This window comes from Haliaeetus albicilla, chromosome 27 (genome assembly GCF_947461875.1).
Source record: "Haliaeetus albicilla chromosome 27, bHalAlb1.1, whole genome shotgun sequence".
Classification (NCBI taxonomy): domain Eukaryota; kingdom Metazoa; phylum Chordata; class Aves; order Accipitriformes; family Accipitridae; genus Haliaeetus; species Haliaeetus albicilla.
Window position 1 is genome coordinate 12456055 of NC_091509.1, and position 24077 is coordinate 12480131.

At 63.7% G+C, this 24077-nt stretch overlaps 5 protein-coding genes across 7 annotated transcripts; 1 reads left to right on the plus strand and 4 right to left on the minus strand.

Moving 5' to 3' along the window:
* Positions 1-57: 57 nt before the first annotated feature.
* NHP2 (NHP2 ribonucleoprotein) lies at positions 58-1556 on the plus strand. Its single transcript, XM_069772919.1, has 4 exons — positions 58-283; positions 367-436; positions 528-633; positions 1292-1556. The coding sequence occupies exons 1-4, from the start codon at positions 133-135 to the stop codon at positions 1415-1417; spliced, it is 453 nt and encodes a 150-aa protein (XP_069629020.1). The 5' UTR covers positions 58-132; the 3' UTR covers positions 1418-1556.
* Positions 1557-2076: 520 nt separating this feature from the next.
* Positions 2077-7633, minus strand: N4BP3 (NEDD4 binding protein 3). 2 transcript variants are annotated; one of them, XM_069773094.1, is made up of 5 exons: positions 7491-7633; positions 5115-5558; positions 4344-4898; positions 3853-4110; positions 2077-3626 (listed from the first exon to the last, which is right to left on the minus strand). In XM_069773094.1, exons 2-5 carry the CDS (start codon positions 5526-5528, stop codon positions 3054-3056), a joined length of 1800 nt encoding a protein of 599 aa, XP_069629195.1. In that variant the 5' UTR covers positions 5529-5558; positions 7491-7633; the 3' UTR covers positions 2077-3053. The 2 variants fall into 2 exon arrangements, with proteins under 2 accessions (XP_069629195.1, XP_069629196.1); XM_069773095.1 differs by lacking the exon at positions 7491-7633 and adding an exon at positions 6579-7092.
* Positions 7634-12285: 4652 nt separating this feature from the next.
* Positions 12286-15156, minus strand: B4GALT7 (beta-1,4-galactosyltransferase 7). Its single transcript, XM_069773096.1, has 6 exons — positions 15018-15156; positions 14537-14893; positions 13605-13830; positions 13250-13333; positions 12967-13071; positions 12286-12792 (listed from the first exon to the last, which is right to left on the minus strand). The coding sequence occupies exons 1-6, from the start codon at positions 15062-15064 to the stop codon at positions 12637-12639; spliced, it is 975 nt and encodes a 324-aa protein (XP_069629197.1). The 5' UTR covers positions 15065-15156; the 3' UTR covers positions 12286-12636.
* A 623-nt stretch (positions 15157-15779) lies between these two features.
* Positions 15780-19239, minus strand: LMAN2 (lectin, mannose binding 2). The gene is made up of 8 exons (XM_069773223.1): positions 19069-19239; positions 18867-18985; positions 18624-18741; positions 18250-18329; positions 16953-17114; positions 16641-16755; positions 16193-16312; positions 15780-16049 (listed from the first exon to the last, which is right to left on the minus strand). The coding sequence occupies exons 1-8, from the start codon at positions 19208-19210 to the stop codon at positions 15889-15891; spliced, it is 1017 nt and encodes a 338-aa protein (XP_069629324.1). The 5' UTR covers positions 19211-19239; the 3' UTR covers positions 15780-15888.
* Positions 19240-19790: 551 nt separating this feature from the next.
* On the minus strand, positions 19791-22952 carry LOC138682418 (ADP-ribosylation factor-like protein 3). 2 transcript variants are annotated; one of them, XM_069773225.1, is made up of 6 exons: positions 22770-22952; positions 22253-22396; positions 22049-22165; positions 21823-21873; positions 20835-21020; positions 19791-20737 (listed from the first exon to the last, which is right to left on the minus strand). In XM_069773225.1, exons 1-6 carry the CDS (start codon positions 22935-22937, stop codon positions 20690-20692), a joined length of 714 nt encoding a protein of 237 aa, XP_069629326.1. In that variant the 5' UTR covers positions 22938-22952; the 3' UTR covers positions 19791-20689. The 2 variants fall into 2 exon arrangements, with proteins under 2 accessions (XP_069629326.1, XP_069629325.1); XM_069773224.1 differs by having other exon boundaries at positions 22253-22423.
* Between the last annotated feature and the right edge of the window lie 1125 nt (positions 22953-24077).

Below are 24077 nucleotides of genomic sequence, written 5' to 3' on the forward strand. Positions count from 1 at the left end.
GCCATTGGCCGGCGCGGTGGGCGGGTAACGCCAGAGGGGGCTGCCGATTGGCTGGCAGAGGCCTGGCGGCAGGTAGTTTCCCCTGGTGGGTCGCGCGTGCCCCGGAAGCGGAAGCGGTGACGGCGCTCCGCCATGGCGAGGGAGAAGCAGCCGGAGGCAGCGGCGGAGGCGGAGGGAACTCCCGAGCGCTCGTACCGGGAGCAGCTCGACTACCTGAACCCCATCGCCCAGCCCCTCGCCTCCCGCAAGCTGACGCGCAAGCTCTACAAGTGCATCAGGAAAGGTCTGGCTAGTACTGGGGCCGCGGCTTGGTGGGGACCGGGCCGGACCGGGCGGGACCCCCCTCACAGTGTGCTTCTTCTGCAGCGGCCAAGCACAAGCAGATCCGTCGCGGCGTGAAGGAGGTTCAGAAGTTCATCAACAAAGGCGAGAAGGGGTAAGCGCTGCCCCGGCCCGGCCCGGCCCCGCTGCCCCAGCCCGGCCCCACTGCCGGGGGTCCGGCCGCTGACACGGGCTTTCCCCTGCAGGATCACGGTGCTGGCCGGCGACACGCTCCCTATCGATGTGTACTGCCACATCCCCATCATGTGCGAGGACAGGAGCCTCCCCTACGCATACGTCCCTTCCAAATCGGTAAGGGGCTGGGGCTGCCCAGTGAGATGGAACCCGGCGGGCAGCACCCAGGGAGGCACGGATCTGGTGCCTGAGTGAAGCATCCGGTGCTTGTCCCTAGCCAGGGACAAACGGTCACAGCTCAGGTGTAGGAGTGTGGAACACTGTGGGACCACAGAACCCTTTACCCATGTCGAGTCCCTGCAGCAGCTGGGGCGGGAGCTCACTGGGATGGAGCTGGAACATGTTTTCCCCTTAGCTGTGAGCTGGGACCCGGCTGCTTGTAGAAGCGAGAAGCTGGCCAAGGTGTGGTGCTGGTGGGACATCCTCCCTTTTGTAAACTGCAAGTTGTGGCAGGGGGGTCGTTGCTTTGGGACTTCACCCCGGTGCAGGCAGCTCTGCAGACCCAGGCTCCCCACCCTGGGTAGGGAGTACAGTGGGTGAAGTGTGTGCCAGCCCCCCGTGGCATGTGCCAGCCCAGCGCTTCGCTTCCAGGGCATAGGAGACAAACTGGGAAAAGGGTTCTTAAACCCTGGGGGGCTTGAGGGGCTGGCAGAGACATCTTCCCTGCGTTACACTGGGGCACAAAGCATGCTGGCTTGGTGTCAGGCCTCCTCTCTGGAGGGCACCTGGCACCCCACAGCCCCCACACACACACATTCTTGCTCTGTTCCCGCAGGACCTGGGAGCCGCGGCTGGCTCGAAGCGCCCGACCTGCGTGATCATGATCAAGCCCCACGAGGAGTACCAGGAGACCTACGATGAGTGCTTGGAGGAGGTGGGGGCCCTTCCCCTGCCCCTGTGAAGGGCCAGCGGCGGGTTCTCCTCCTCCCCCTGCCCGCGGGGCTCTCCCCCCGTGTTTGCGGGGATGCTGCCGAGGGTACTGACCGGAGGAATAGGGGTCAGCGCTGTGTGGGTGAATAAACGTGTCTGGGGGGTTTGTAGGACGCGGTCCCGGCACTCTGTACTGGGGGGCGGCGAGGGGGCGGGAGGCTGGCACGGCCGGGAGTCCGCCGTGCCGCCAGGGGGCGTCCGCGCTGCGGGCCGCGGGGGGGGCGAGTGCGGGATGGACCACTCCCACGGGGGAGCGGGGTGTACGTCCGGGCCTCGTTGGGCCGGGTTAAACCATTCCGGGGGGGTGAGGGGGAGGAGGCCTGTCCCGGCGGCAGCGCCCCGGGGCCGGTCCGCCCGCCCCCGCAGGGCCCAGCCGGTCGCGCAGGCCCCGGCCCTGCCGTGACTCAGCCCGCTGCAATGCCCGACTGGTTGTACCGCCAGCCCCGGGCCGCCTCCCTCCCCGACGCGGCGGCCCGGATGGGCGCGGGAAGCGCGGAGGGAGGCGGGCCCGCTGCCCCCTCCCCGGGCACCGCAAGGCCCAGGCCAGCCCGCACCCCTCTTGCGTGGCTGAGAGCCCCGGTAACCCCCTCCCCTCTCCCCCGCCGCGCTGGAGGACAGCAAAGGCAGAGGCCAGAAGAACGAAATCCGGGTTTATTGCAGGAAAGGCCGAGGAGAGCTGGGCCGGGCCCGGCCTTCACGTGGCTCTGCTGTTACAGGCGTGGAGCCGGGCTCCTTCCAGCGCCTCTCGACCAGGTCTCCCCCAGCACTGGCCCAGCTCCTCAGCTTCCCGTTGCCCACCCTGGGAGGGGTGATGGGGGGACACCCCAGCCTCTTCCCCAGCTTGGGGAGCATGCCAGCCCCCTGCCCACACACCCCAGTCCTCTTTCCCCCCCCCAAAGGCCTCCCAGTGTGGCAGGGCACCAGGTTCCCATCCCTCCTCACACAAGGCACTCGCCCCTCTCAGCTCAAGGGCTCGCTACAGGGAAGCTGCATTGACCACCCTCCATTGCAGAGCAACCCCAATAGTGGTGACATGGAAAGCCCCAACAGAGGTGCTGAGGCAGCTGCCCCCTCTCCCAGCAGTACCAGCACTTGTCAGGCTTTCCTGCTCTGCCTTCCCAGTGGCACCAACACAGACCAGTGCAGGCACAGGGCACCGCCACACCACCAGCTCCCGGACCCAGCTGACAGGGCAGCTACTGTGAGCAGCAGCAGGGTTGGGGACAGGGCTTGACCCTCTCCTTAGCAAGACATTAAGTTACTGGGTTGTAGGGAACAGGGGGGGCAGAGCAGGAGGGACAGGGAACGTTTCACAGGGCGCTTAGTTTCTGCCCCCATGACAGAAGGAATCATGGGGCAAACGCTCCTGGAGTCAGAGCATGGGGCACATGCAAGACCCACACCCTGGCATAGATGACCCCCCCACTCTGCAGAGACCCCCCCCCAGAAGGTCCTGAAGAGCTGCAAGAAGGAAAAGCTCCCTTGTCGCAGTGAGTCCTTCTCCCCAGGGCAGCGCCGAGCGGCTGGTCCTTGTACAGACCCTGAGATTGTCCCATTGCAGCAGCAAGAGACCTTCCCCCTTCACAGTCCCACCAGCATCCTGCCGCTCAGATCTTCGAGGACTCCACCCGCTCGATCCACGGTGAGTCAGCCCCAATGTCCCTGGGCTCTGACCGCAGCTGCCGCAGCTCCCGCTCCAGCGCCTGGCTCCGGTGGTACATCTCCATATAGCTGGCCTGGAGCTCCCGCTGGTACCGCAGCACCTTCTCCTTCTCCTCCTGCCAGGTTTTCCTCTCCAGCTCAAAGTTCACAGCCTGCAGCTGGCCCTGGCGCCGCTCCCGCAGCAGCTCTGCCCACAGCCACTCCACCTGCCGCTCCAGGGGCTCCGCCGTGTCGCTGTGAAGGCCCCGGCACTTGGAGTCATCAGTTTCGCAGCCGGGGAAGTCCTGGCACGCCGGCATGGGGTCGTCGCCCAGTGGCAGCGAGGTGCCAGGCTCCGGGGGGCTCTGGAAGGAGTCTGCCAGTTGTGCCAGCTGGGAGTCCCTGGCCTGGACCTCCGCCTTGGCCTCCCGCAGCTGCGTCTTCAGGCTGAAGATCTCACCCAGCTTCTGAGCCATCTCCTCCTGAGTGTCCCGGAGCTGCTGCTTCAGCAGGGAGATCTCTGCTGCCTTCTGGCACACCTGCAGGGCACAAGTGAGCAGTGAGGAAGGATTGGAGGAGCAGGACCCCAGGGGTGGCAGCACCCCAGGTTGTCACCACAGCATCCCTGGGAGACCAGGAGCATCACACCTGACTTGTTCTCCCTGTCCTGCAGCCATGAGTGACACCAGAGCAGGGAAGCACTGCCCCCATCCCTGGCTCCATGGCCAGGAGGGTGGCAACAGGGAGGGAAGGAAGGGGACTCACCTCCCACTTGGTCTCCTCCAGCTTGGGGCTGACACGCTCGCCCTGAGACTGCCGGAGCTTGGGCTCCTCACACTGGCACTGCTGCATGCTCAGCTCCTCCTGCAGCCGCTTCTTCTCCTGCTGTGCCTTGTAGAGCTGCAACTGCAGTGCCCGCTGCCCGCGCTGTGCCTGCTGCGTCACCTGCTGCAGCCGGGCCATGTACATCTGCTTCAGATCCTCCAGCTCGTCCAGCCACAGCCGCTGCTTGTCCTCAAACACCTGCCAGCATAGTGAGGGTGCTGGTGAGGGTCTGTAGCCTGCCCCTATGTGGGGCAGCCCCAGGGAAGGATCCCAGAAGGACCTGTGATATTGGGTCCTCCCATGCTTGGACATTCCCAGCCCATCGCCCAGGATGGCAGGACAGCAGCTCCTTCACCACTCCTTCCACCCAGGCACCGCTGCCCCACACCCCTGCCTGGGGCACCCAGCGCAGCCCCAGCCCCACAGCTCACCTGCGTGAAGGGGTCTTCAGTCTCGCTAAGGCTCCTCTTGAGCTGCCGCAGCTCTCCTCCCGTCTCCTGCAGCCGGTCCTCCAGCTGCTTCACCGCGTCCTCCAGCGAGTAGGTGAACTCATAGGGTGGCGGGGGCTCCCCGGGGCTCTGCAGCCGGCTCAGTGTGGCCATGCTTTTGCAGGACAAGGGTGCCTTCTCGGGGGCCAGGGGGTCCCTGGGGCTCCGGGAGACCCTGTCCAAGGAGCCCCCGATATGGTTGATGTGGCCCATGGAGGCGCTGAACTGGCTCTGGGCAGGCTTGAGGCGGGAGCCGTAGGAAGGGAAGCTCTGGATGGAGTTGTGGCTGGAGTCGGAGGCCTCATCCAGGCTGATGGCGTGGAGCAGGTGGGTGCGGAGCGGGCCGTGCTGTGAGGCCGCCGTGCTGCTCTGAGACAGCAGCGTGTGCAGGCTCCCGTTGCTCTTGGACAGCTTCTGCCCCTTGGATGAGGACAGGCCCTGCATGGAGACCAGCCCCTTCCCGGCTACCGCCTTGAAGGCTGAGGGCCTGATACGGCACTGAAAACCAAGAACAGGGTCAGGATGAGCCCAACAGCCCCCACCAGCACACACAGGTGCCCCAAGCCAGGGAGAACCCGCTCACCACCAGCCCCGTATCCCTGGACATCCTCAAATTCCCACATCTCGTCCTGGGCATGGACTGTACTGCTCCAGCCCCATCGTCTCTCAGATGGATTTTGGGGCCCAGCATGGCAGCCGCAGCCACAGCCTCACCTTGTCGAAGCGGCCCCTCTCAGGCAGGGAGCTCTTGGAGAAGTCAGCCCCACGGTGATGCTCACGGGAGCAGCGCTCGGGGGACCGGTTCTCACGGTCACTCTCATAGTCCCGCTTGTAGCAGGCGCCTGACGTCTGATGCTTCCGCTCTGACCGCGTCTCCTTCTTGGCCCCATGCAGGTAGCCGAAGAGCTCCCGCTGGCTCGGCCCCTTCCGTAGCAAGCCGTCGGGCTGCCGAAGCCCCCGTGAGCCCCCCAGCTGGGCCCGCAGCTCCAGGGGAGACAGATCCTGCTTCTCCACCAGGCTGCCCACACTGCCCATGCTGCCGACGACACGGACGGGCTCCGAGGAGAGGTAGGTGCTGAGGACTCGGGTGTCGGGCTCACAGGTCACAGGACCCTGTGCTGCTGCCATGGAGAATTAGAGAAAAGCCCGGTACCAGCACTGCCGAAGGAGAGACAAAGTCAGCAACGCCGGGCAGCCGAGACTTCGAGCGCCCCTGGCAACCCCTTTCCCAGCTGGCCCCAAGGACCAACATGGGCTCCTGGTGCTGGGAGGGACCCACCACATCCCGGGCAGCTCCCCAGGGGACCCGGGAGCCGAGCAAGCAGGGCACCGCCGTACAGCATGCATCGGACAAGCTGCGGCGTGGCGGGGGCTCCCCCCTGCTGCCCCCCCCCATGGTGGAGCGCCTCCCTCCCACACCCAGCCCCACCTCCCGCCCGCGGCCGGGGCTGCCACCAAAACAGGCACCTGCCGCCCAGCCAGGCGGGCGAGTTCAGGAGCCGGCAGCACCTGCCTGGGCCTGGCGCCAGCCCCGGCCCGGCAGCACCGAGCCACGCCACCGGGACCTCAGGGTCTGGACACGCTCCAGAGACCTCCCCAAAATGACCCTGGGGATGCCCAGTCCCGGGGTCGTTGACTCAGCTTCACTAGGGTGAGCAGGGGACAGGCATCTCTCCTGCCCCACGGGGAGTCTTCCCGCATGGCACGGGCTCCTGCACCACGCAGGGCGAGTTCCCAAGCCCTCCCTGCAGCCCCACTCCATCCGCAGGCACTCCCACCCCAACACCGGGCAGGGACGAGGTGGCCACAGCCCAGCTGCTGCGTGCGTGCGGGGGACCCCGTGGCCGGACACGGCAGGAGGGCGGCAAGAAGGGGCAGGATGCGGACAGGACAATGCAGCTTCCTGCGCAGGTGTCCAGGAGAGGAAGGATGCGAGGATGCCTTCGGCCTCGGCTCCCCAGTACCGGGGAGGGGGACGATGGCCCTCGCGGCCCTTCGCGGGCAGCCCTGGCAGAGGGGACACGGCGAGCATGGCAGGGGCTAGGCAGAGCCCCCACCGCGGCTCCCAGCCTCGCCGAGGGCTCGCGGGCCAGGTTACACCCAGGAAGCTGCCCTGGTTCTCAGCACCACGCGCCGGGTAAACAAACACCCCGCTTTTAATTGCTGCCACGCACAAACCTGTCTGACAGCTCCCGGCCTGCGCTGTCACCTCCCTCCGTGAGCCCAGCACCTGCTCTGGGCATCGGCACCCCACGAAGGGCGGCAGCGATGGACCCTCGGGGAGGGTCCGGGCTGCCTGCGGTGCCACCGGGTGCGCACAGGGATGGGGGACATGGATGTCCCCGTGGGGGGGAAGCTCGCAGCATCCAGCCCCCCGGCACCGGGACATCCGCCGGGATCAGCTCGGCCGAGCCCCGCAGCGGCTCCTCCCGGCACAGTCGGCCGAGGAAGTAGGTCAGGTTGTGGGAGGTTTTTGGGAAGCGCCGGGGGAGCCCGAAGGTGTCCTGCCTGCGGCGGGAAGGGTGTCACCCCCCAGGCGGCAAAACACCGGTCCGGCCAGCCTGGCTCCTTCCCGCGGTGGCGGAAGAGATCCCATCCCAACCCCAGCCGTGCCCCCGTCGAGTCCTGCCCGGGCAGGATACGGCCACAAACCCTTTCCCGTCCCCTCCGGGTGTGAACCGGAGGGGGGGGGCTGCGGGGAGGGGGGGGGGGGGGGGCTGCGGGGAGGGGGGGGGGGGGGGGCTGCGGGGAGGCGGGCGCGGGTTCCCCGCGCCCGCCTTCCCGCAGCCCCCCCCCCCCCCCTCCCCGCAGCCCCCCCCGGAGCCCGGCCGGAATTTCCGGCACGGAGAAGGCAGAGGGGGAGGTCGCTCCCCGGGGCCGGGCCCGGACGAGCGCGCTACAGCCGGGGACAAAGCACCGCAGGGCGGAGAGCACCGGCGGGAGGGGAGGGGCTCACCGGGGACCGCACCGGGAGAAGCACCGAGGCTCACCGGGGGGGGCGTACCGGAGCGCACCGGGGAAGCGCACCGGAGCTCGCCGAGCGGGGAGGGGAGGGGCGGGGGGACGGCGGCGCACCGGGCCCGCACTCACCATGCCGGCGGCGCGGCGATCCCGCTCGGCTCCTCTCCCCGCTCCTTCCCTCGCCGTGTTTGAACGCGCCCCTCGGCCGCAGCCGCGCGGGCAGCGGGCGGAGCCGGCACCGGCAAATCGCGGCGCGGAGGCGGGCGGCGGCGGCGGGGAGGGGCGGGGGGAGGAGGAGGAGGAGGAGGAAGAAGAAAAAGAAGAAGAAGGGGGCGGCCCGGCCGTGCCCACCGGCGGGGCGGGGCAGGGCGCTGCCCGGGGCGGGCTGGCTGCGCGCAGCGCCGAGCACCCCTTGCGCAAACCCCCACCGTGGGGAGACCCCCCCCGCAAACCCCTCAGTTACGGGTCCAGGACCGGCAGCAGCGGCTGCAGCCGGCTACCGGTGGCCCTCACCGTGGCGGGGGGGCCGGTAGAAGCAGGCCTATCGCCCACCCCGGGCGCGGGCTGGGCCGCCGGGGCAGGGGAGAAGCATTTTGCTCAGCGTCGTTGGCCGCACCAAGCTCCTGCGGAGGCGAGAGGGGTTTTGGCTCCGTGGGACACTCTACACCCTCCTCTTGCAGGACAGCCCCTTGTCCCCCCCACTACAGCACCCACGGGTGGGCCGGCACCACCGGAGGTGCCTGTGCTGCACAGCTCGCTCCGCAGGCCGTGGCACGCCACGGAGGGCATAGAGTAACACTGTGGGGCTGCCACCCAGCCCAGTGCCTGACCTGGCACTGGTGAGACACGGCACACTTCATCCCTCTGAATCAGCCCTGCCACGTCCTGGCTAGAAGCCGCTTTTGTCACTCACCACCCCTGCAGCATGCCAGGCACAGGGAGCAGAGATCCCAGCACGGGGCAGACCTGGTCACCGGGCATCCCGGCCTCCTCAGGGAGCGGGACACCTGCAGCAGCCCTGCTCGGTCTCCACAGTAGCCCGTGCACCGTGCCCATCTCTCGCCGGGGAGGGATCGCACCCACACTGTCCCCAGCTGGGGTTCAGGGACGTGTGTATCCGGCATGCTCGCACACCAGGGCCTTGCTCGCTGCCAGCCCCCCCCCCGCCGCACACCAGAGTCCTCAAGCTGTGCTGCCAGTGCTCACCCACACACACACACTGTCCCCGGTCCCCACTTGCCAGGCTCACATGCTTGCATTATCCTAGGTGCGGTGCCAAGGCACGCAACTGCTCCCTCCGTCCCCGGCCTCCCTGTTCCCCACAGCTCCTTTTCACCACCCGGCTGCACGCTGGAGCAGCAGCACACGTGGCCTCTGAATTGGGGGGCCCTTTGCAACGGTGCCATTTCCCATCCTGCTGGCACCAGGAATGCATCTGCGATGCCCCGGCCCTCTGCCTGGAGCTCAGCCACGAATGGGGCACCCCTGGCAGCCTGTGGGGACAGGCATATGCCTGTGGCGGCAGGCAGTAACAGCATCCCGCTGGGGCCTCGGTATGGGCAAGGTTGCAGTGATGCTGGGCTGACTTCAATGGGTGCTGGTCACAGCTGCACCTCTCCCTCCCGTCTGCCCCGTTTCCTGCCACCACATCTCCACCCCAGGCTGTGCTCCCCCGAGTACATCTCCCCGGGATGGCAGCTCCTGCGTGGCCCTGGGCTTGGTCCTGTCTGGGACACTGCAGTGGCCAGCGATGCCCTGTTCTCTGGGCAGAGATGCTCCTGCCTCCCATCAGTTTTTCCCCAGCCCGCTCTCTCCACACGCTTCATCCCCCCGGCCCCCCTCCCACATCATGATACTCCAGCAATTTCCTGTGGCCACCAGCAAACCACTCCGGGCACCACCCGGTTTAAAACAACGTGACAATAAAAGCCAGCCGATTGCTGTGCCCCCGCACAGCCTCACTGACAGCAATTTGGGCCCCAGAAGGGGGGTCACAGAGGGGCAGGGCTGGGACTCCAAAGGCTGTCTCTGCCCCCGAGCATCCTGACACCCTCCTCAGGGTTGCTGAAAGCATTGGGAACACCAGGAGGCCTCACAGCTCGGCTCCACGGGGCTCCCGGGACAGCAGGCAGGGTGTTATCCATCTGCAGAAAGGCGATGGGGAAAAAAACCTCATCCCCTCCTGCTGGGCCATTGCTAATAACGAAGCGCGTGGGGGGGAACGGAGCTAAGCGACCTCCGAGTCACATTCAGGGCTATAAAAGGAAGCTGGGTCTCCAGCATGGCGCCTCTTCCATAAAAGCAACCAGAGGATGAGGGGGCTGCAAGCAGAGCTGAGAAATAGCTTCCAGGCAGCGGGAGAGGAGCCTTTAGCGCTGAGCAAAGTGTGAGGTGCACATATGCTTCTGTTTCTGCACATCTACATCTTCATGAAACCTGCCCGAAACTGTGTCATCTATTTTGAACAGCGCGGAGAAATACTTTGATCTGCCTCCGGTAGCCCTGGCTCCAGTTCAGGCACCGGTAAGTGACTGGCATACAGGTGGCCGATCCCAAAACCTGCATGATGGAGAGACAGGAGTAGGGCTCCTGGGCCAACATCTCCCTCCAGCTGACCGCAGCGAGGGACATGACGGGTTCCGGGAACACCTCCAGAGCACTGCACCATGCGTCCAAGCCTACCTGCAATCTTTGTGCAAGATACCAGTGCTGGTTTGGTGCCGCGAGGCTGAAGAGGCTGTTGGGAACTCTTGGGCAGCGCGTCTCCACATTGCCCTGGGGCAAGGACAGGCCTCGAGCTGGGGAGGAGGACACGCTGGGCCTGCCTGTGCCTTGGATGATGCAAAGCAGTATGGCCTGATCCTCACCACCCTGCGCCGCCACCTCAACCTCTTCCTCAGGAGGCAGCCCCCCTTGCATCCCAGTCTGCAGGGCTCCAGACTCCTCACCCAGCTTCAGAGCAGGATGGAGAGCAGACAGCACCAGATCTCTCCAGACGCCCCATCCTGCTGCCCCTACACAGTACACAACCCCCACACTTGGCTCTGATGCTTTTGCCTCCCTCGTCCCAGCGCTCCTCCCCGGAGATGCCACGTCCCCAGGACCACTTGTCTTCCCAGGATGGTGACAGCTTCTGTCTGGGGACATTTGCAGGCACCCGGCAAAGCGACCACTCCAGGAAGCGCCAGGCAGGGGACAAGGACAGAAGGGGGCCAGGAAATGCGGAGGGCCTGGTGCCAGCGCTGGTGACGGGGCTGAATGGAGGGGTACCGGCTGCTTGGCTGGGTCTGCCCAGCTTGAGGAGGCAGCAGCACCCAAAATGCATGCCAAGACCCCAGAGCCAGCACAGTACAGTCCCACAAATGGCACGGTCTGTGAGCCAGCCCAAGCACCCTCCGCTCTGGAGCGGCACAGCACCATTTCACCCAACAGCCCAGGCCAGGCTGGTGATGGAGGACAGGAGCTCAGTGCCGGCAAGGGTCTCCCTTGAGAGTTGGCGGGCATCTATGCCACCCCTCGACAGACCAGGGTGAGCAGCAGCATCCTAGAGGTCACAGCGCCTGTTCGCTCCCAGCATAAGCGGGCACAGACTAGGCACTGCTCCACGGTTGCTGGTCCCGCCTGGGGCTCAAGAGCCAGGTCCCAAGCAAGGCATGCGGCCCCCCTGCCCAGCTCTACACATCCCACTTCCCAGCAAAAGGTGCTGGTGTGGCTGATTTCTACCAACCCCAAACAACTGTCAGCCCCCAGGGCCCTTCCTCACCTGTTGGGACATGACCAGCTTCCCCACCTCCTGGGTCCAGCACTGCAGAGCACGCAGGAACGTTCCCAGCAGCCAGAGGAGGAGACTCACCTCCTCCTCCTCACGTCTCCTGTCCCAGGGCAATCTCCCAGCACACAGCATCAGTGCTGCTGCCACCTCCCGTGGGCTGCTCTTGCTCTGACAGTAGCAGGTCCCCAGGTCACCGCATGGGTTGGGCTCCTGGGGACCCAGGGTTTGCAGGGTGCATCTGCCCAGTCACCTCCTGCTCACAAGCACCCCAAGGCTGTACAGCCCTTTGCCCAGTCACCTTCCCCGAGCTGTCCACTGACCCAGACAAGCCACATCCACAGCAGGGAGGCTTGAGCCCACAGCAGAGCCCTCGCAGCAAGGGACCAGCACTGTGACACCCTCATCAAGTAACTACCCCCTGTCCTGCTGGAAGGGGCAGCCCAGGCCCTTGTCCTGCCACGACATGGGAGAAAGTGGCCTGGCAGCAAAGCAGGGCCGGGGCAGCTAGAGCAAGTGGGTGAGCAGCCTGGCCCCCCCACAGCCTTGCCTCTCCCTCATCAACCCAAACTCTCCTGTTCCACCTCCAAGGAAAGCATTCCAGCCCCTGCCTCACCCAGGGAAGCTCTTGCTCCCCTCGACTCAGGTGGGTTAGAGGCAATCATCCTAATTCCTGCACTTCAACCTCACCAGCACTGCGGTTCTTCCCAGGACACCTCATACATGGCCAGAGCAGATCCCAGTTGCCCTCAGGGCTGCTGGGGGGAAAGCAGGCCCTCCAACCTCCCTGAAAAGTCTGAGGCACCACATGCCACAGAAGGCAGGCAAGGAAAGTAGCAGTTCAGCCAGAACTCTCCTCCGTACTCCACAGAGAGAAGTCCTGGGCTACCTCAACTGCTGACATCCCGCAAAGCTGCAGATGCTGGAGCTCGGGGCACGGCTCAACCACAACCACTTCCTGCAATGAGGTGACCACAGCACAGCCCTGGGGGTACCTGGCAGCTGAAACACAGGCACCATCTCACTCGGTGCCTGTTTCAGAGTGGCTTGGCCTCCGAACCAGAGCGATCACCTGTCCAGACAGAGCGTAGCCAGGGCCAAGCCAGAAACAGGTGCGCTGAAGCCAGTAAGGTGAAAGGAGCAGGAAAAAGGAGCTGCACGGCACAGCCCAGGGCATTCACAGCTCACAGGTGCCCTGATAGTTCTTTATTGTCCTCTGAGCTAGGTGGCAGGTCAGCCATGTCCAGCGCAGGAAAATTGCCTCCTGCACCTGCCCTGGGACGCAGCACCAGTGTCCGCAGCGACGCCACCGAGTCCCACTCTTGCCCTCTTCTGTTGGTCCCAGCAAAGCCCGGTTCCTGGTTCTCGGCCTTTTCTGTTTCTCTGTGTCTCGCCAGCACCACCATGCTCGTCTGCTGCAAAAATCCTGCCTGCTCCCAGCAGCTCGGTGGCAGCCCCATCGTCTTGGCACAAGCACAGCGCACACAACTGGCACATGAGACAGGCTCAGCCAAACGTGCACCAAGGGGTCTCGCTTGTGTCACAGTCCAACAAGATATTAAGGACGGTGCAAGGGGCTCCTGCCACACTCAGAGCTGTCCGTGACTCAATTCGGTACCTCACGTTGTTCAGACCTCCCTCCCGATCCACCTTAAACTGTTCCTGAGGAAGAGAAAGACCATTCAGCCCATGCTGGCTTCCAGCAGAGAAGGAAGCACCCAGTGCCCAGGGAGGGAGCACAGAGCTGGCAGGGGAGGACATGAGCAAGGTGGGCTCAGAGCACATGATCACAACCCAAATCTCCTGTGGTTCCCCTTGACCACACTGAGGTCTCACCTGCTTCTGTGCAGCAATGCGCTTCTGGTCTCTCTTTCTCCAAGCTGGGTCGTGCAGGTGCTGGAAAGTCTCATATCCAGTTGTGATTCCAGAGGGACGGCGAACCTGGAAGGAGAGCAAAGCTTCTATAAAGCTACCAGAAAACTTGCTGCGCCTACTATTGGAGCGGGGAGCACAGAAGGTCTGCCTTCCCCAGCTCCTGACCTGGGCAGCTACAGCCAGGGGCCGGGTGGGGAGATACTAAGGGCAATTTCAACCTAGGAGGCCATGGAGCACCCCTTACCTGGAGACCGGCTCCTTTGATACGTCGATAAAACTCATCGTCCTCCCGTCCCCAGCCCCAGAAACGGTTGGACATGCCGTTGCACTGGAACGAGAGGGGCACCGTACCAGCCAAGGTCCAGTCCAGCCCAACTCCACGTGCCGCAGAGGAGCAGACACCAGCATCGCAAGCCCTGAGCACCAGCAGAGCCTCCCCTCTCCTGTCCCCCACCAGCTCATACTGCAGGCTGTCCCCAAACCATTTTGACTCCTTTCCCCCCTTCCCAAGCGTGGAGCACAAAACGTACAACTGTCCACCAAGACAATGTCATAGCCCCTGCCCCAAACTGGCTCTGACATCCTACACACACGCTTACCATCTCATAGTGCTGCTTGGTGAGCAGCAGGATGCCACCCACATAGGTCTTATAGTGGTAGAGCGGGTGCAGCTCTGGGGATGCAACGTGGAAGGGCCCCGCCTCCGGGAAGCTGTAGTCCAGCTGCTCGTTGAGGGGCAGGAGATCGACGTCATGCATCGCAATGTAGTCGGTGTCGTTGCCGCTCTCCAGGAAGCCCACGTTGATCAGGGATGCCCTGTTAAACCTGCCATGGGACCGGGTTGTCTCAGAGCCATGCACAGCAGCCACCGCCCCTTCACATCCCTCTCCTGTGCTCCTCAACGCTAGGTGTTCAACTGGTCCCCAAATGGGGACACACACAGACGGTGTTCCCTGCCTCCACAGTGCCAGGTGCCACGGCTGTCCATCCTGAAGCCGCACCCCTGCTCCTCCCTATGCAGGCAGCACACGCTGACCCTGATGGTGATGGGCAGGGGTTTGGCCACTGCAGACCCCAAGGGGCTACAGCAAGCGCCGTCCTGCCCAAGGCCGGCTGGGGAGCTCCACAGCACCCAGCGGGGCTGCAGGCAGGTACCGGACAGTGAGCAGGGGCTGAGCGACAGCATTTCCAACCCGCCCACAGTATTTCTTTGAATGTCACCGTCCCCAGATGTTTGCTGCTATAGACCTGCGACACTGAGGAGAAAGCTGAAGTATCTGCGGGTAGATAATTCTCCTCTTGCTTAGGAAGAGAGAAGTAAAGTATCGTTTTGTCCTTCTATAAGCTCTAGAGTGAGTAAATTTGGGCAGAGCATCACGGCCCAGCCCCGACTCCCCCTTGCCCAGGCCCTACACTTCTCCATACTGCCAGAGGCAAGCGGGAGACCCTCTCAGCAGGGACAAAGTTTTGGAGAAGGGCCTCCTCGCTCCCTTTTTCTGCCGGGCTTCGCCGCGGCGAGGGGAGACGCTACCTGAAATGATCCACCTGGTTGAGGACGAAGATGTGATGGCGGATCCTCTTCTTGCTCAGGAAGCGGTGCATGTAGGGCACGAAGGCCAGCAGCTCCTCGAAGCGCTCTCGGAAGGGGACGAGCAGAGCCAGGCGGTGGGGACCCCACGACGGCTCGTCCTCCGCCGGCAGGAGGGGGGCTTGGGGCGGGCAGGGCTGGCGGGGAGCCCCCCGGCTCTGCCCGCCGCCGGGAACCGGCCCCTCACCCGAGCAGCTGAGCTGGAGCCAGAGCAGCGAGGCGAAGCCCAGGAGCAGCGCCAGGAAGAAGAGCGGGAAGACGGAGAACCTGCCGGGCAGCAGGCCCAGGAGCGGCGGGGACCTGGGGGCACAGCGGGCGGGGGTCAGCGGCCGGCGGGGACACCCCCCCCTCAACCCGAGGGGACCCCCGAGCCCCACCACGCACCCCCCCACCACACACACCCGCCCGCTGTCGCCCCGCTCACCCGCCGCCGCGCAGGCGGAGCGCGGCCCTGCGGCGGGCCGGGCCCATGGCGCTCGGCCGGCCCCGCCACCCGGCCCCGCCGCCGCGGGACACGCTGGCTGCCCCCCGCCGCTGACACCCCCCCCCCGGCCGGAAACACGGCCCGGCCCCGCCGTTCCGCTCCGCTCCCTTCCGCTCGGCGGGGCGGGCCGGGGGCGGGACCGGGCCTGCGGGGACACACACGCCCCCACACACGCCCCGCCGGCCGGGGACTCCCCTCCTCCGGGCACCCCGAAACCTCCGGGACAGCCCCTGTTCCTTGGCGTGTGTGTCGTCGTCCCCCAGTTCCTCTGGGACCCTCCGGGGATCCCCCCACCCCCCCCACTCCAAGGACAACCCACCACCAAGCTCGGACCCCCCCCCCCCACCAGCCCAGCCCAGCCCCAACGCCCAAAGACACCCCCAGCCCCCAATCCCCCAACCCACCCCCTTTTCCCACCCCAGACAGAGCCAGAGCCGCAGGTGGTGTCAGTCCTTTAATGCCCCACTCAGCCCCCTCCCCACAGCCCCCTTACATTCACACCCGCCGCTACTCGCCCCCCCCCCCCCCCCCCCCCACAAGCAGCACGGCAGGTCTCGTCTGGTGGGGGGAGCGCTGGAAAAACAGGGGAAAGACCTCCAGGCTCCCGCACCGCAGCCCTGGGGGCCCCAGCAGGCATCGCCCCCCTCGGTCCAAGCCACCGGACGCCAAGGGCCAGGCAGGGGTCACAGCCAAACAGACAGATAAGAAAATACTTCTGATATTTCTCAGAAACAGCTTTTAGAAACCACAGTTTTTACAGCTCCCCATAGAAAAGATGGGTTTGGGCACAGGCTACGGCCCAGGGCTTCTGCTAGTAGAAACGCTTGTTCCGCTCCTGGCGTTTCTGGAAGACCACAGCTCCCACCACAGCGCAGACGATGATGCCCAGCAGCGCGCAGAGCAGGAGCAAGAACACCTTCCAGCCTGTCAGAGGCCCACTTCGGAAATTCCCCGTTGGGTCATCCACATTGTCTGCAAGGATAAGAACAGCTACAGAGACCGACCCAACCTCGGCTCCTGCGGGGTCTCGCAGGGTGTCACAGCTCTGACGCCATTCAACAGGCCTTTAAGAGTCCCAGTCCTCCACTGAAGGTTTCCAAAGCCCAGAGACTCACCTTTGGGTGATTTAAGGAGGCTGACACTGGGCTCAATCTTGGTCCAGTCAACGGTCTCATCTTCTAGAGGGTGTTCCACCATGAGCTGGAATAGCTTCATCGAGATAACGTCGTGATTGTCTGGGAAACAATCATCAGCACCAAACACTGTCAGAAGCTCCGAGAGATGTCCACGCGCTCAGAGCTCCCCTAGGACCGTGCTCTGCCAGGTCCAGGTCTCCTTCCCTCTCAAGCCACCCTCACACCCCAGGTATCAAACTGCAATTTGAGATGTTCCTTAGCTCTCAGATGCCTCCTTTCCCAGGCCACGTGTCCCTACCCAAGAGGTTTTCAAGAGACTGGTGAACAATTCAGGGAAAGGAAGCCATTGAAGCCATCCAATGCATCCACAGTGTTATAGTCCAAGCTCCAAATAGCATGTGTTCCTGTGAGCAAAGCCCCCTCTCACCAGACAAGTCTCCAGTGCCAGCAGAAGCACCAAAGAAGTAGCCAGTTGGCAGCTGCACCCCTGCAATGTCAATGCAGTTCTTCCATTCATTCTTGTCTTCCACGTCGGTCATCACCTGTAAAGACCAAGGGAGCGTCACACCAGGAACACGCGCTGTCATCCTGCCCACCTGCAACTCTCTTGGAGCTGGAGGTGCAGGAGAAGCAGGAAAACCATCTCCACGTCACCTACTGATACAGCAACACCCGCCCCTCAGCACTGCCTTGTCTAACATGCGAGAGAGACCCTGCAGAAGGTGTCACCACATCTCACCGTGAGACGACCTCGGGAGTACCGAATTGCCAGGAAAGTGTCGTGATTCTGGTTCCGAAGGTCGGCAGTGCACCCCGCTAGCTCTGTCCAGCGCCCATCCTTACTGTGGTCGTACGTCAGGGAGCCGTTGTTCACCATCGCAGAGATATAGGGGAACACACGCTGCAGGGAGGAGAGCACTACTGCTTTCAGTCTGCAGGACCCTTCAAGCTGCAGACCAAGAGCCACCTTCCCCTGCCTAGTCAGAAGCCTCAGCAAGAGGAGGATCTCAGCCAGGCATGGCAACAGAGCCACGGCTTTGCTGCACAGTCAGGCACAGAGGGCAGAACAATGAAATCAAGGCTTATTTTCTGCAGAAAGCTGCTTCTAAACTGAGTGAGAGCTTGTTCTAGCTAAAGCAGAGTAGCCTTTGCTGACTTGTATCAAGACTCGCCCTGAGCCCACACCATATGGCACGGCCAGGGCAACGAGACCGCCCCAAACTTAGAGAGTAAGCACCAGACCGGGTAAGAAGTGTAAGAACAGAGCACAGGACCCAGAATGGGCAGAAGTCTCACATAAGCAGCATAACCACACTCGGGGCTTCCCAGTCAGTAGATTACATACACCAGGAGAGGACAACTGGAGGCAAGAATTCACCTCCCAGTGAGCATCAAGACAACAGGGAGATGGGTCATTTCCAGATGCTTTATGACTTAAGTATCACGTTTTTGGTGCAATAGATCTCACTAGCACAGTTACATTTCTCACTGTGCTGCAACAAGATCCACAAACACAGAGCAGGACAGAAGAAAAGGACCACCAGTCCCCACTGGACTGACCTGTATTTCAGCCACAGGGAATTCTGGAGCAAAAAGCCAGCCCAGGAGTTTCTCTTTTAGAGATACCCAGGTCACAAACAGAGAATAAGGCCAGAAACAACATGGAATGAGCAACCAAAGCACAGAGAAGTTCAGGAAAACACGCTCAAGATTAATATACTCTTAGGCTGGTTTCTCTAACTTTACTTAATAGGTGGTGCATAGTTTACACCAGCCCCGTGCCACACTCTCACGCAGAGGGGGAAAGGCCTTAGAAACATTTGTGTAGTCAACAGTAGCAGAAGATGGAGCAAGGACCTTCTTGTCTCCGTTAATGCATGTGCAAACTCTTGCCTTTACCAGCTCCCATGACAGGAAGAGCAGCCCACTCTCATGTAAGGAAAGACTTTTCCTCGGTCCAGGTGTGAAGCACTTGGAGCACGAAGCCATGAGGAAACAACCTCCTCAACACTGAACAAGCTCCCCGAACTACTCACCTCTGTTGCTTCATCGTTGGGATACGTATCAAGGAAAATAGCCAGTCCGTGGAAGTTGTCCTTGCTGCCAAAGACAGGACCTGGAGCAGGGCAGAACATTGGAAACAGAAGTCTCTCAAACAGAATTTCTGCTCAGACTTCTATCGAAAAGAGCTGTAAGAGCTGTTTATTGCCAGGCAGATGACTGAGGGCGCCTGCTCCCGGGGCAGAAGGCACCATCCTGATCTAGTGAAACCAGGCAGAGGGGAGCTCAAACACCCTCCCTGGCAAGAAACCTTCCAGGGCAGGGGCAGCAATCTGGGCTGCCCCGGGGCACACATGAGTGCCAACAGGGCCTCAGCCCGGCCAGGCAGCCCCCCGGCTGCGCACCGTACCTGGCACCAGCCGCTCCTGCGTGTACCACAGCGCCAGGCCGTCCCCGTGCAGGTTCTTCTTGCCAGCTCCATGGATCTTGAAGTGGACGTGGAGCTCCCAGTCCTTGAGGAAGCAGGGCTGCGTGGAGAGACCGCCCAGCGCCGTCAGGCCAAGAGCCGGGAGAGGCGATGGGGCCGCTCCGGGCCCCCACCGGTCACCCCCCGGGCCCCCGCCCTCCCGCCGGTCTGCCCCCGGGCTCTCACCACGCGGTTCCAGATGGAGCCCTCCCGGCTGCGCTCGTCGGGCGTCAAGCGGACGTACTGGCTGGTGACCATGGTGCTGCCCTGGAAGTCCCACAGCGGCATCGCGGCGGAGCCCGCGCCTGCAAAGCGGCAGAGAGAGCGCGGCTCAGCCCGGCCCGCCGCGGGGTGTCCGCCCGTCCCGCCGGCCCGTCCCCACGCTCACCCTGATACGGCTTCATCAGCGAGTGCTCCCGCTTCAGGTGCTCGCTGTTGCCATCCGTGAGCTCGGCGGGTGCCGGGCGCGGCCCGGCCACCGCCAACAGCAGCGCCGCCGCCGCCAGCAGCCCGCCCGCACCCGCCGCCATCCTCCGCTTCCGCCTTCCGGCGCGCCGCTCCCGCCCTCAGCCCCGCCCGGGAACGGCAGCCCGCGCCGCCAATCAGAAGCCCCCACACCACCGCGTACACACCTCCGCGGGTAAACGTCACTCCTGCCCGCCTATGGCAGAGAAGGGGCGGAGCCAGAGAGGCACGCAGCTCCCGCCGTGCTTTGGGCGGGGCGGTTGGGAGGGAGGGGAGGAGCGGCAGAGCACCTCCCCGCGTGCACTGCGCGGCGGCGGCGCGCAGCATGCCGGGAGCTGTAGTCCGCGCTCCCTCCTCGTGCCAGTCACGTGCGCGCGGGAACGTGCGCGGCTCGTGCCGCCCGCGGGACACGTGACCCGCTCCGGCGGCGCTGACTGACGCGGCGGTCCCCGGCAGCCTGTCGCCATGGCAACGCTACACAAGATGGCGGCAGGCGTTAGGGACGGGGCTCGGCCCGCCCGGGCGTCCCGGCCCCGGGAACGGCCCCGGCCCGGGGCCCCGCAGGCCTCGCCGGGCCGCAGAGCGGCGGGGTGGGGAGCAGCGCTGTCCCAGCACCGCGGGAAGGACTGGCCGAGGCAGCGCAGAGGTCACAGGCAGCTTTATTGAGGGCCGCCTGCGGGCAGGCAGGGCTGCAGCCCAGGGCCTGGCACAGTGCAAGGCTCCCAGCCCCGCTGTGGCTTGTCTCCCACCCGTCCCCAGAGGCGCAGGCGCTCAGCCACGGAGCTGCATCTTCCAGTCCTCGGGATGGGCATCTTCGGCAGGGTGACAGAAGCCCCAGCTCGGGTGCATTTAGGACGATGTGCTTCCCAGGGGCTCTTGCAGAGTAGCCCCCTTGGTGGCACGCGCAGCGTGGCTGCAACCATGGCTGTCAGCAGGCAATGAAACACCTCCATTGGTGACTGCCCAGCCAGGTCCTCTCTGTGTCTTTGTGCTTGTTCCAGGTCCCGTGCACACGTGGGAGCTCCTCTGGCCAGCGAAAGATACTGAACTGAGGCTTTCCGAAGCCAGCTGCTGTGGCAGCACCAGTCACATCCTACGGGAGCGGAGAGGAATACACGCCATTTGGTTGGCTGTACGTGCCATGTCTGAGGGTGTAGCCAGTGGTGCCGTGGGGTGCCCAGTGTGCACTGGGCAGTGTGTGCGTTGCAGCAGCCTCTGCGGGGTGTGCCAGCAGTGCAGATGGACAAGTCCTGAGCAGGTTCTCATTCTGGAGGCGTGCAAGCCCTTGACACAGTGGGACATGTGCTTCCCTCCAACAGCACGGGGGCTGCAGGAGGGTTGGAGGGTATGAGGAGCCCGTGGAAGCCCAGGAGGCCCGGAGAAGGGAAGCCAACTGATAGTGAAAGACTGGGTGGGAAGCCCATCTGAGCATGGCAGCCTGAGGCTCAGGGCTCAGCTGAGCCTTTGGGGGCAGTCTAGGGACCAGGGGGGTTTGCCATGGCTTAGGGACCTGCAGCTCAGTCTTGTCTGGTACTTTGCAATTCTCACTTCTTCCTGTTCATGATCTGGCTGGAAATCCAGTTCATCCCATCCTGGAGGGAAGAGAGATATGTGAGCACAGCCCCAAGAGCATGGCAGGTTCTTGGGTCCTCTCCCACCTCTGCAGAGCCTGCAGACCCTCATCTCTACCTGCACTCCTTCCCCAGACAAGGCTGAGCAGGCCTGGATCTGCCATTCCCGGTCCCGGTAGGTGTGGAGGCTCAGCCCTTCTGCAATTTCAGCTGCAGGTGCTGCAGTCACTAGGTCCTGCTTGTTGGCAAACACCAGCAGTGGGACCCCCATGAGGGACTCGTCCTCAGTGAGCTCTGCCAGCTCCTGCCAAGAGAGAACCGTCTCCCAGGGCTGCTGCCGGCTGCTGCCCTCCTCCATGGAGCTGCTGGACTGCTTGCCTGAGCTGCCCAGGGCGGGCTGGGGCACCTCGGTCCCCCGAAGTGCCTCACTCCCCTCTCTCTGGTGCTCTTATTGCAACCAAAGAAGTTGTGAGGTGTTGACATCCCAAAGGAGAAACATGCGCCCCTGAAGCTCCATCTGCCCTGAAGAGAACGTGGGACTCGCACAGTACTACCTGAGGGCTGAAGCACTCCAGGCACCGAGAGCCTGGGACAAAGGGCAGCTACAGGAGGCTGCTGTCAGCCCTGTGCTGTCTGGCACACCCACGCTGCCGTCTGGTGCCAGTACAGCCGAGACTGGCACTCGGAGTCTCACCTTCCCCTCTCCGGCTTCATTCTCAGGGTTTGTAACTCTGAATTCGCTACTCGTAAACCTTTGCTTGGTCATATCGCTAACCTGGCACTGGGGAGGTGGCAGGAGTGCTGGTGACCAAGAGGTCGCTTTCACCAGGGGCAGAGTTACCCCTGTGCCGGGTACCCCTGGGGCATTGCACCTGGCTTGGGGGGAGCTGCTGGGCACAGATCTGCCATAGAGTGGGGTGGCTCTGTGTGCTGAGACTCTGATCAGGAGCCCTTCCCACATAGCTCTGGGGACAGCTTGGCCCCCACAGCAGCACTGCCCCTTGATAAAGAGCAGCCTCGCTCCCTGCTCCAGTCTTCAAAGAGCTCGTGCCAGATGGATCTGAGCCCCAGGACCCCACACCCACCCCCCACTGGACCCCTCATACCTGCCCTGTCTCCTCGAAACGCTTCTGGTCTGCGCTGTCAATAACATAAATCTGCCATGGGGACAAAACGGACAGTCAGCAGCTCCTCCTTGCCCAGCTGCACGGCCCACTGCCTTTTGCAGGGGCCACATGCCTCTGCTGGGGTACGAGGTACAGAGCCCCACGCAGAGGGCACGGGTCTCCATGCATGGAGCTGTGGGGGGCTGCAGGTGGCTGCCCCACTCACCAGCAGGTCTGTGCTGCCCAGATACTTCTTCCAGTACGGGCGGATGGAGCGCTGCCCCCCGATATCCCAGACGTTTAGCTTGAAGCCGTGCGAGTGGACGCTCTTTATGTTGAAGCCCTGCACGGGGGCACAAACCCCAGCATCACCCAAGGGAAGGGTAGGACCTGCCGCCCTCCCGCTGCCCTGACCCCCAGCAGCACCTACCTGGGTGGGGGTGATGGTGCTGACCTCCTCGGATGCCAGGCGTTTCAGCAGCGTGGTCTTCCCCGCGTTGTCCAGCCCCAGCAGGACAATGCGGAGCTCCTGCTCCGGGGAACCCTTCAGCCTCTGGATGACGGAGAGCAGCCCCTGGGGGCACAGGGTGCTGGGGGAGCCCTGCAGGGTGCCGGGTCACTGCAGAGCACCGTCATTTCGGAGAGGGGAGCTGGGCGCGCTGTTGGCCATGGGTACCCTGTGTCTATGGGCTGAGCTAGCGCCAGGGCTTGGCTCCCAAGGTGTCCAGGCTCAGGGTGGTCCCGCAGCAGATCTGCCCAGCCCCAATCCCCCCCCAAGGTGTGCTGTCCCTGCCCTGGGAGCCCTACCAGCTCCTGGGTGTGCTGGGGGGGACAAGCCCAGGGTATAGCCCTGGTCCTGCTCTGCCAGGCTGCTTGACACCGCAGCCAGGAGCTGGTGCCGGCACACCCACCCTGGTGCAGGCAGGATGTCACTGGATCCCACTTACCTTCTGCACATCACCCATGGTCTGGGAGTCGCTCTGCCCTGCAGCACACCTGGGGAGCTGCCCGGGGCTTGTCCCGGGGTCCCGCCAGCAGCTGCGTGTCTGGCAGGCACCCCATCCCTGGGAGAGGAAGAGGATTACGGGCTCCAGAATTAGCTGCTGTTTCTCCATTTACCCACAGCATTAAATAATGCCCTCAGCAAATCCCCCAGCCAGCTGTCACCCCGCCGTTGCCCACCCCCAGGGATAAGCCAGGTCCCGCCGGGCTGGGGCTCTGAGGCACAGGGTGTCCCCTCTCCCCACAGGGCCAGGCTCTGGCTCAGGGATGGCAGCACAGAAGGAGGATGCGGAACCCAGGCACCACAGGCATCACCGCAGGCAGAGCATGGTGGTGGGATGGAACCGTGCAGCCGGTGTCTGATGCCGGGAGAGGCACTGCAGCCCCAGCCTCTGAAGGGGGATGCTGTGTGGAGGCAGGCCACAGGCACGGTTGTGTCCTGGTGTGCAGGGCTGGCACGGCTTCCCGTGCGAGGGGTGATGCCTCAGCACATCCCCGGTCCCCACATCCCAAGCAGGGCGAGGTGACACCAGCACCCACCAGCTGCCCCCTTGGGGCATGGCAGGAGCTAATGCTGAGGCACACCCAGCTGCAGCTGGTCAAGGCCACGTCAGCTCCCCGCTGCCATCGAGGGAAACCACTGGGCCCTGGAGCAACTTGAGGGCTGGGCTGTCAGCAGCCAGAGGTCGGGGATGGCACAGGACAGGGGTCTGGAGGGGCACAGGCACCTTCCCCAGCAGCCCACCCCAGCCCAGGTGGGGTGAGGGGCTTGTCCATTCGCCATTTGGATTAAATATATTCATTAAGCAATGTCTTTGATTCTTGCATGCCGCAGTTTGGTCCTCGGATCAGGTTTCCTAGCAGAGAGGTTATCCTTGTGGTGAGGACCGTGAGTCACGCACTCTTGGTGAGACATTTTTATTTATAACTCCTGTTGCAAAGCCAAGCCAAACAATACAGCTACGCTCCAACAAAGGGAAGGGGAGAAGCACAATCACCCCCCACCCCACTGCTGCTCCGTGCTGCAGCAGGGGGCAGAGGGGCAGCAGCAGGGGCCACCCTCTGCTCACCTCTGCCTGGAGACCCTGCCAGGGCTGCAGCTGTTAATGCCGCACTGCTTTTGTGCATGTTCACGGTGGGAACGCTTCATTTTTCTCTGCATAGATCTGCACCCAACTTAATGTTAGGGTTCTGCTTTTGATAGGTTAATCACCCACCTTATGTCCCAGTTATTAGCATTTCCATGAGTGGGT

Excerpts from the sequence above, each read along its gene's own strand:
- NHP2 (XM_069772919.1), top strand. The coding sequence starts at position 133 with ATGGCGAGGGAGAAGCAGCCGGAGGCAGCGGCGGAGGCGGAGGGAACT. Across the intron at positions 284-366 it reads CTACAAGTGCATCAGGAAAG|CGGCCAAGCACAAGCAGATC; the intron begins GTCTGGCTAGTA and ends CTTCTTCTGCAG. Across the intron at positions 634-1,291 it reads CATACGTCCCTTCCAAATCG|GACCTGGGAGCCGCGGCTGG; the intron begins GTAAGGGGCTGG and ends CTGTTCCCGCAG.
- N4BP3 (XM_069773094.1), bottom strand. The coding sequence starts at position 5,528 with ATGGCAGCAGCACAGGGTCCTGTGACCTGTGAGCCCGACACCCGAGTC. Across the intron at positions 4,899-5,114 it reads AGAGGGGCCGCTTCGACAAG|TGCCGTATCAGGCCCTCAGC; the intron begins GTGAGGCTGTGG and ends CTTGGTTTTCAG. Across the intron at positions 3,627-3,852 it reads TGGAGGAGACCAAGTGGGAG|GTGTGCCAGAAGGCAGCAGA; the intron begins GTGAGTCCCCTT and ends TGTGCCCTGCAG.
- B4GALT7 (XM_069773096.1), bottom strand. The coding sequence starts at position 15,064 with ATGGGCCCGGCCCGCCGCAGGGCCGCGCTCCGCCTGCGCGGCGGCGG. Across the intron at positions 13,831-14,536 it reads AACCAGGTGGATCATTTCAG|GTTTAACAGGGCATCCCTGA; the intron begins GTAGCGTCTCCC and ends GTCCCATGGCAG. Across the intron at positions 12,793-12,966 it reads GCATTGCTGCACAGAAGCAG|GAACAGTTTAAGGTGGATCG; the intron begins GTGAGACCTCAG and ends TCTCTTCCTCAG.
- LMAN2 (XM_069773223.1), bottom strand. The coding sequence starts at position 19,210 with ATGGCGGCGGGTGCGGGCGGGCTGCTGGCGGCGGCGGCGCTGCTGTTG. Across the intron at positions 18,330-18,623 it reads GCAGGAGCGGCTGGTGCCAG|GTCCTGTCTTTGGCAGCAAG; the intron begins GTACGGTGCGCA and ends GCCCTGCTCCAG. Across the intron at positions 17,115-18,249 it reads CCAACGATGAAGCAACAGAG|CGTGTGTTCCCCTATATCTC; the intron begins GTGAGTAGTTCG and ends TCCTCCCTGCAG.
- LOC138682418 (XM_069773224.1), bottom strand. The coding sequence starts at position 22,937 with ATGGAGAAACAGCAGCTAATTCTGGAGCCCGTAATCCTCTTCCTCTCC. Across the intron at positions 21,874-22,048 it reads TGGGCAGCACAGACCTGCTG|ATTTATGTTATTGACAGCGC; the intron begins GTGAGTGGGGCA and ends TCCCCATGGCAG. Across the intron at positions 20,738-20,834 it reads TGTCTGGGGAAGGAGTGCAG|GATGGGATGAACTGGATTTC; the intron begins GTAGAGATGAGG and ends TCTTCCCTCCAG.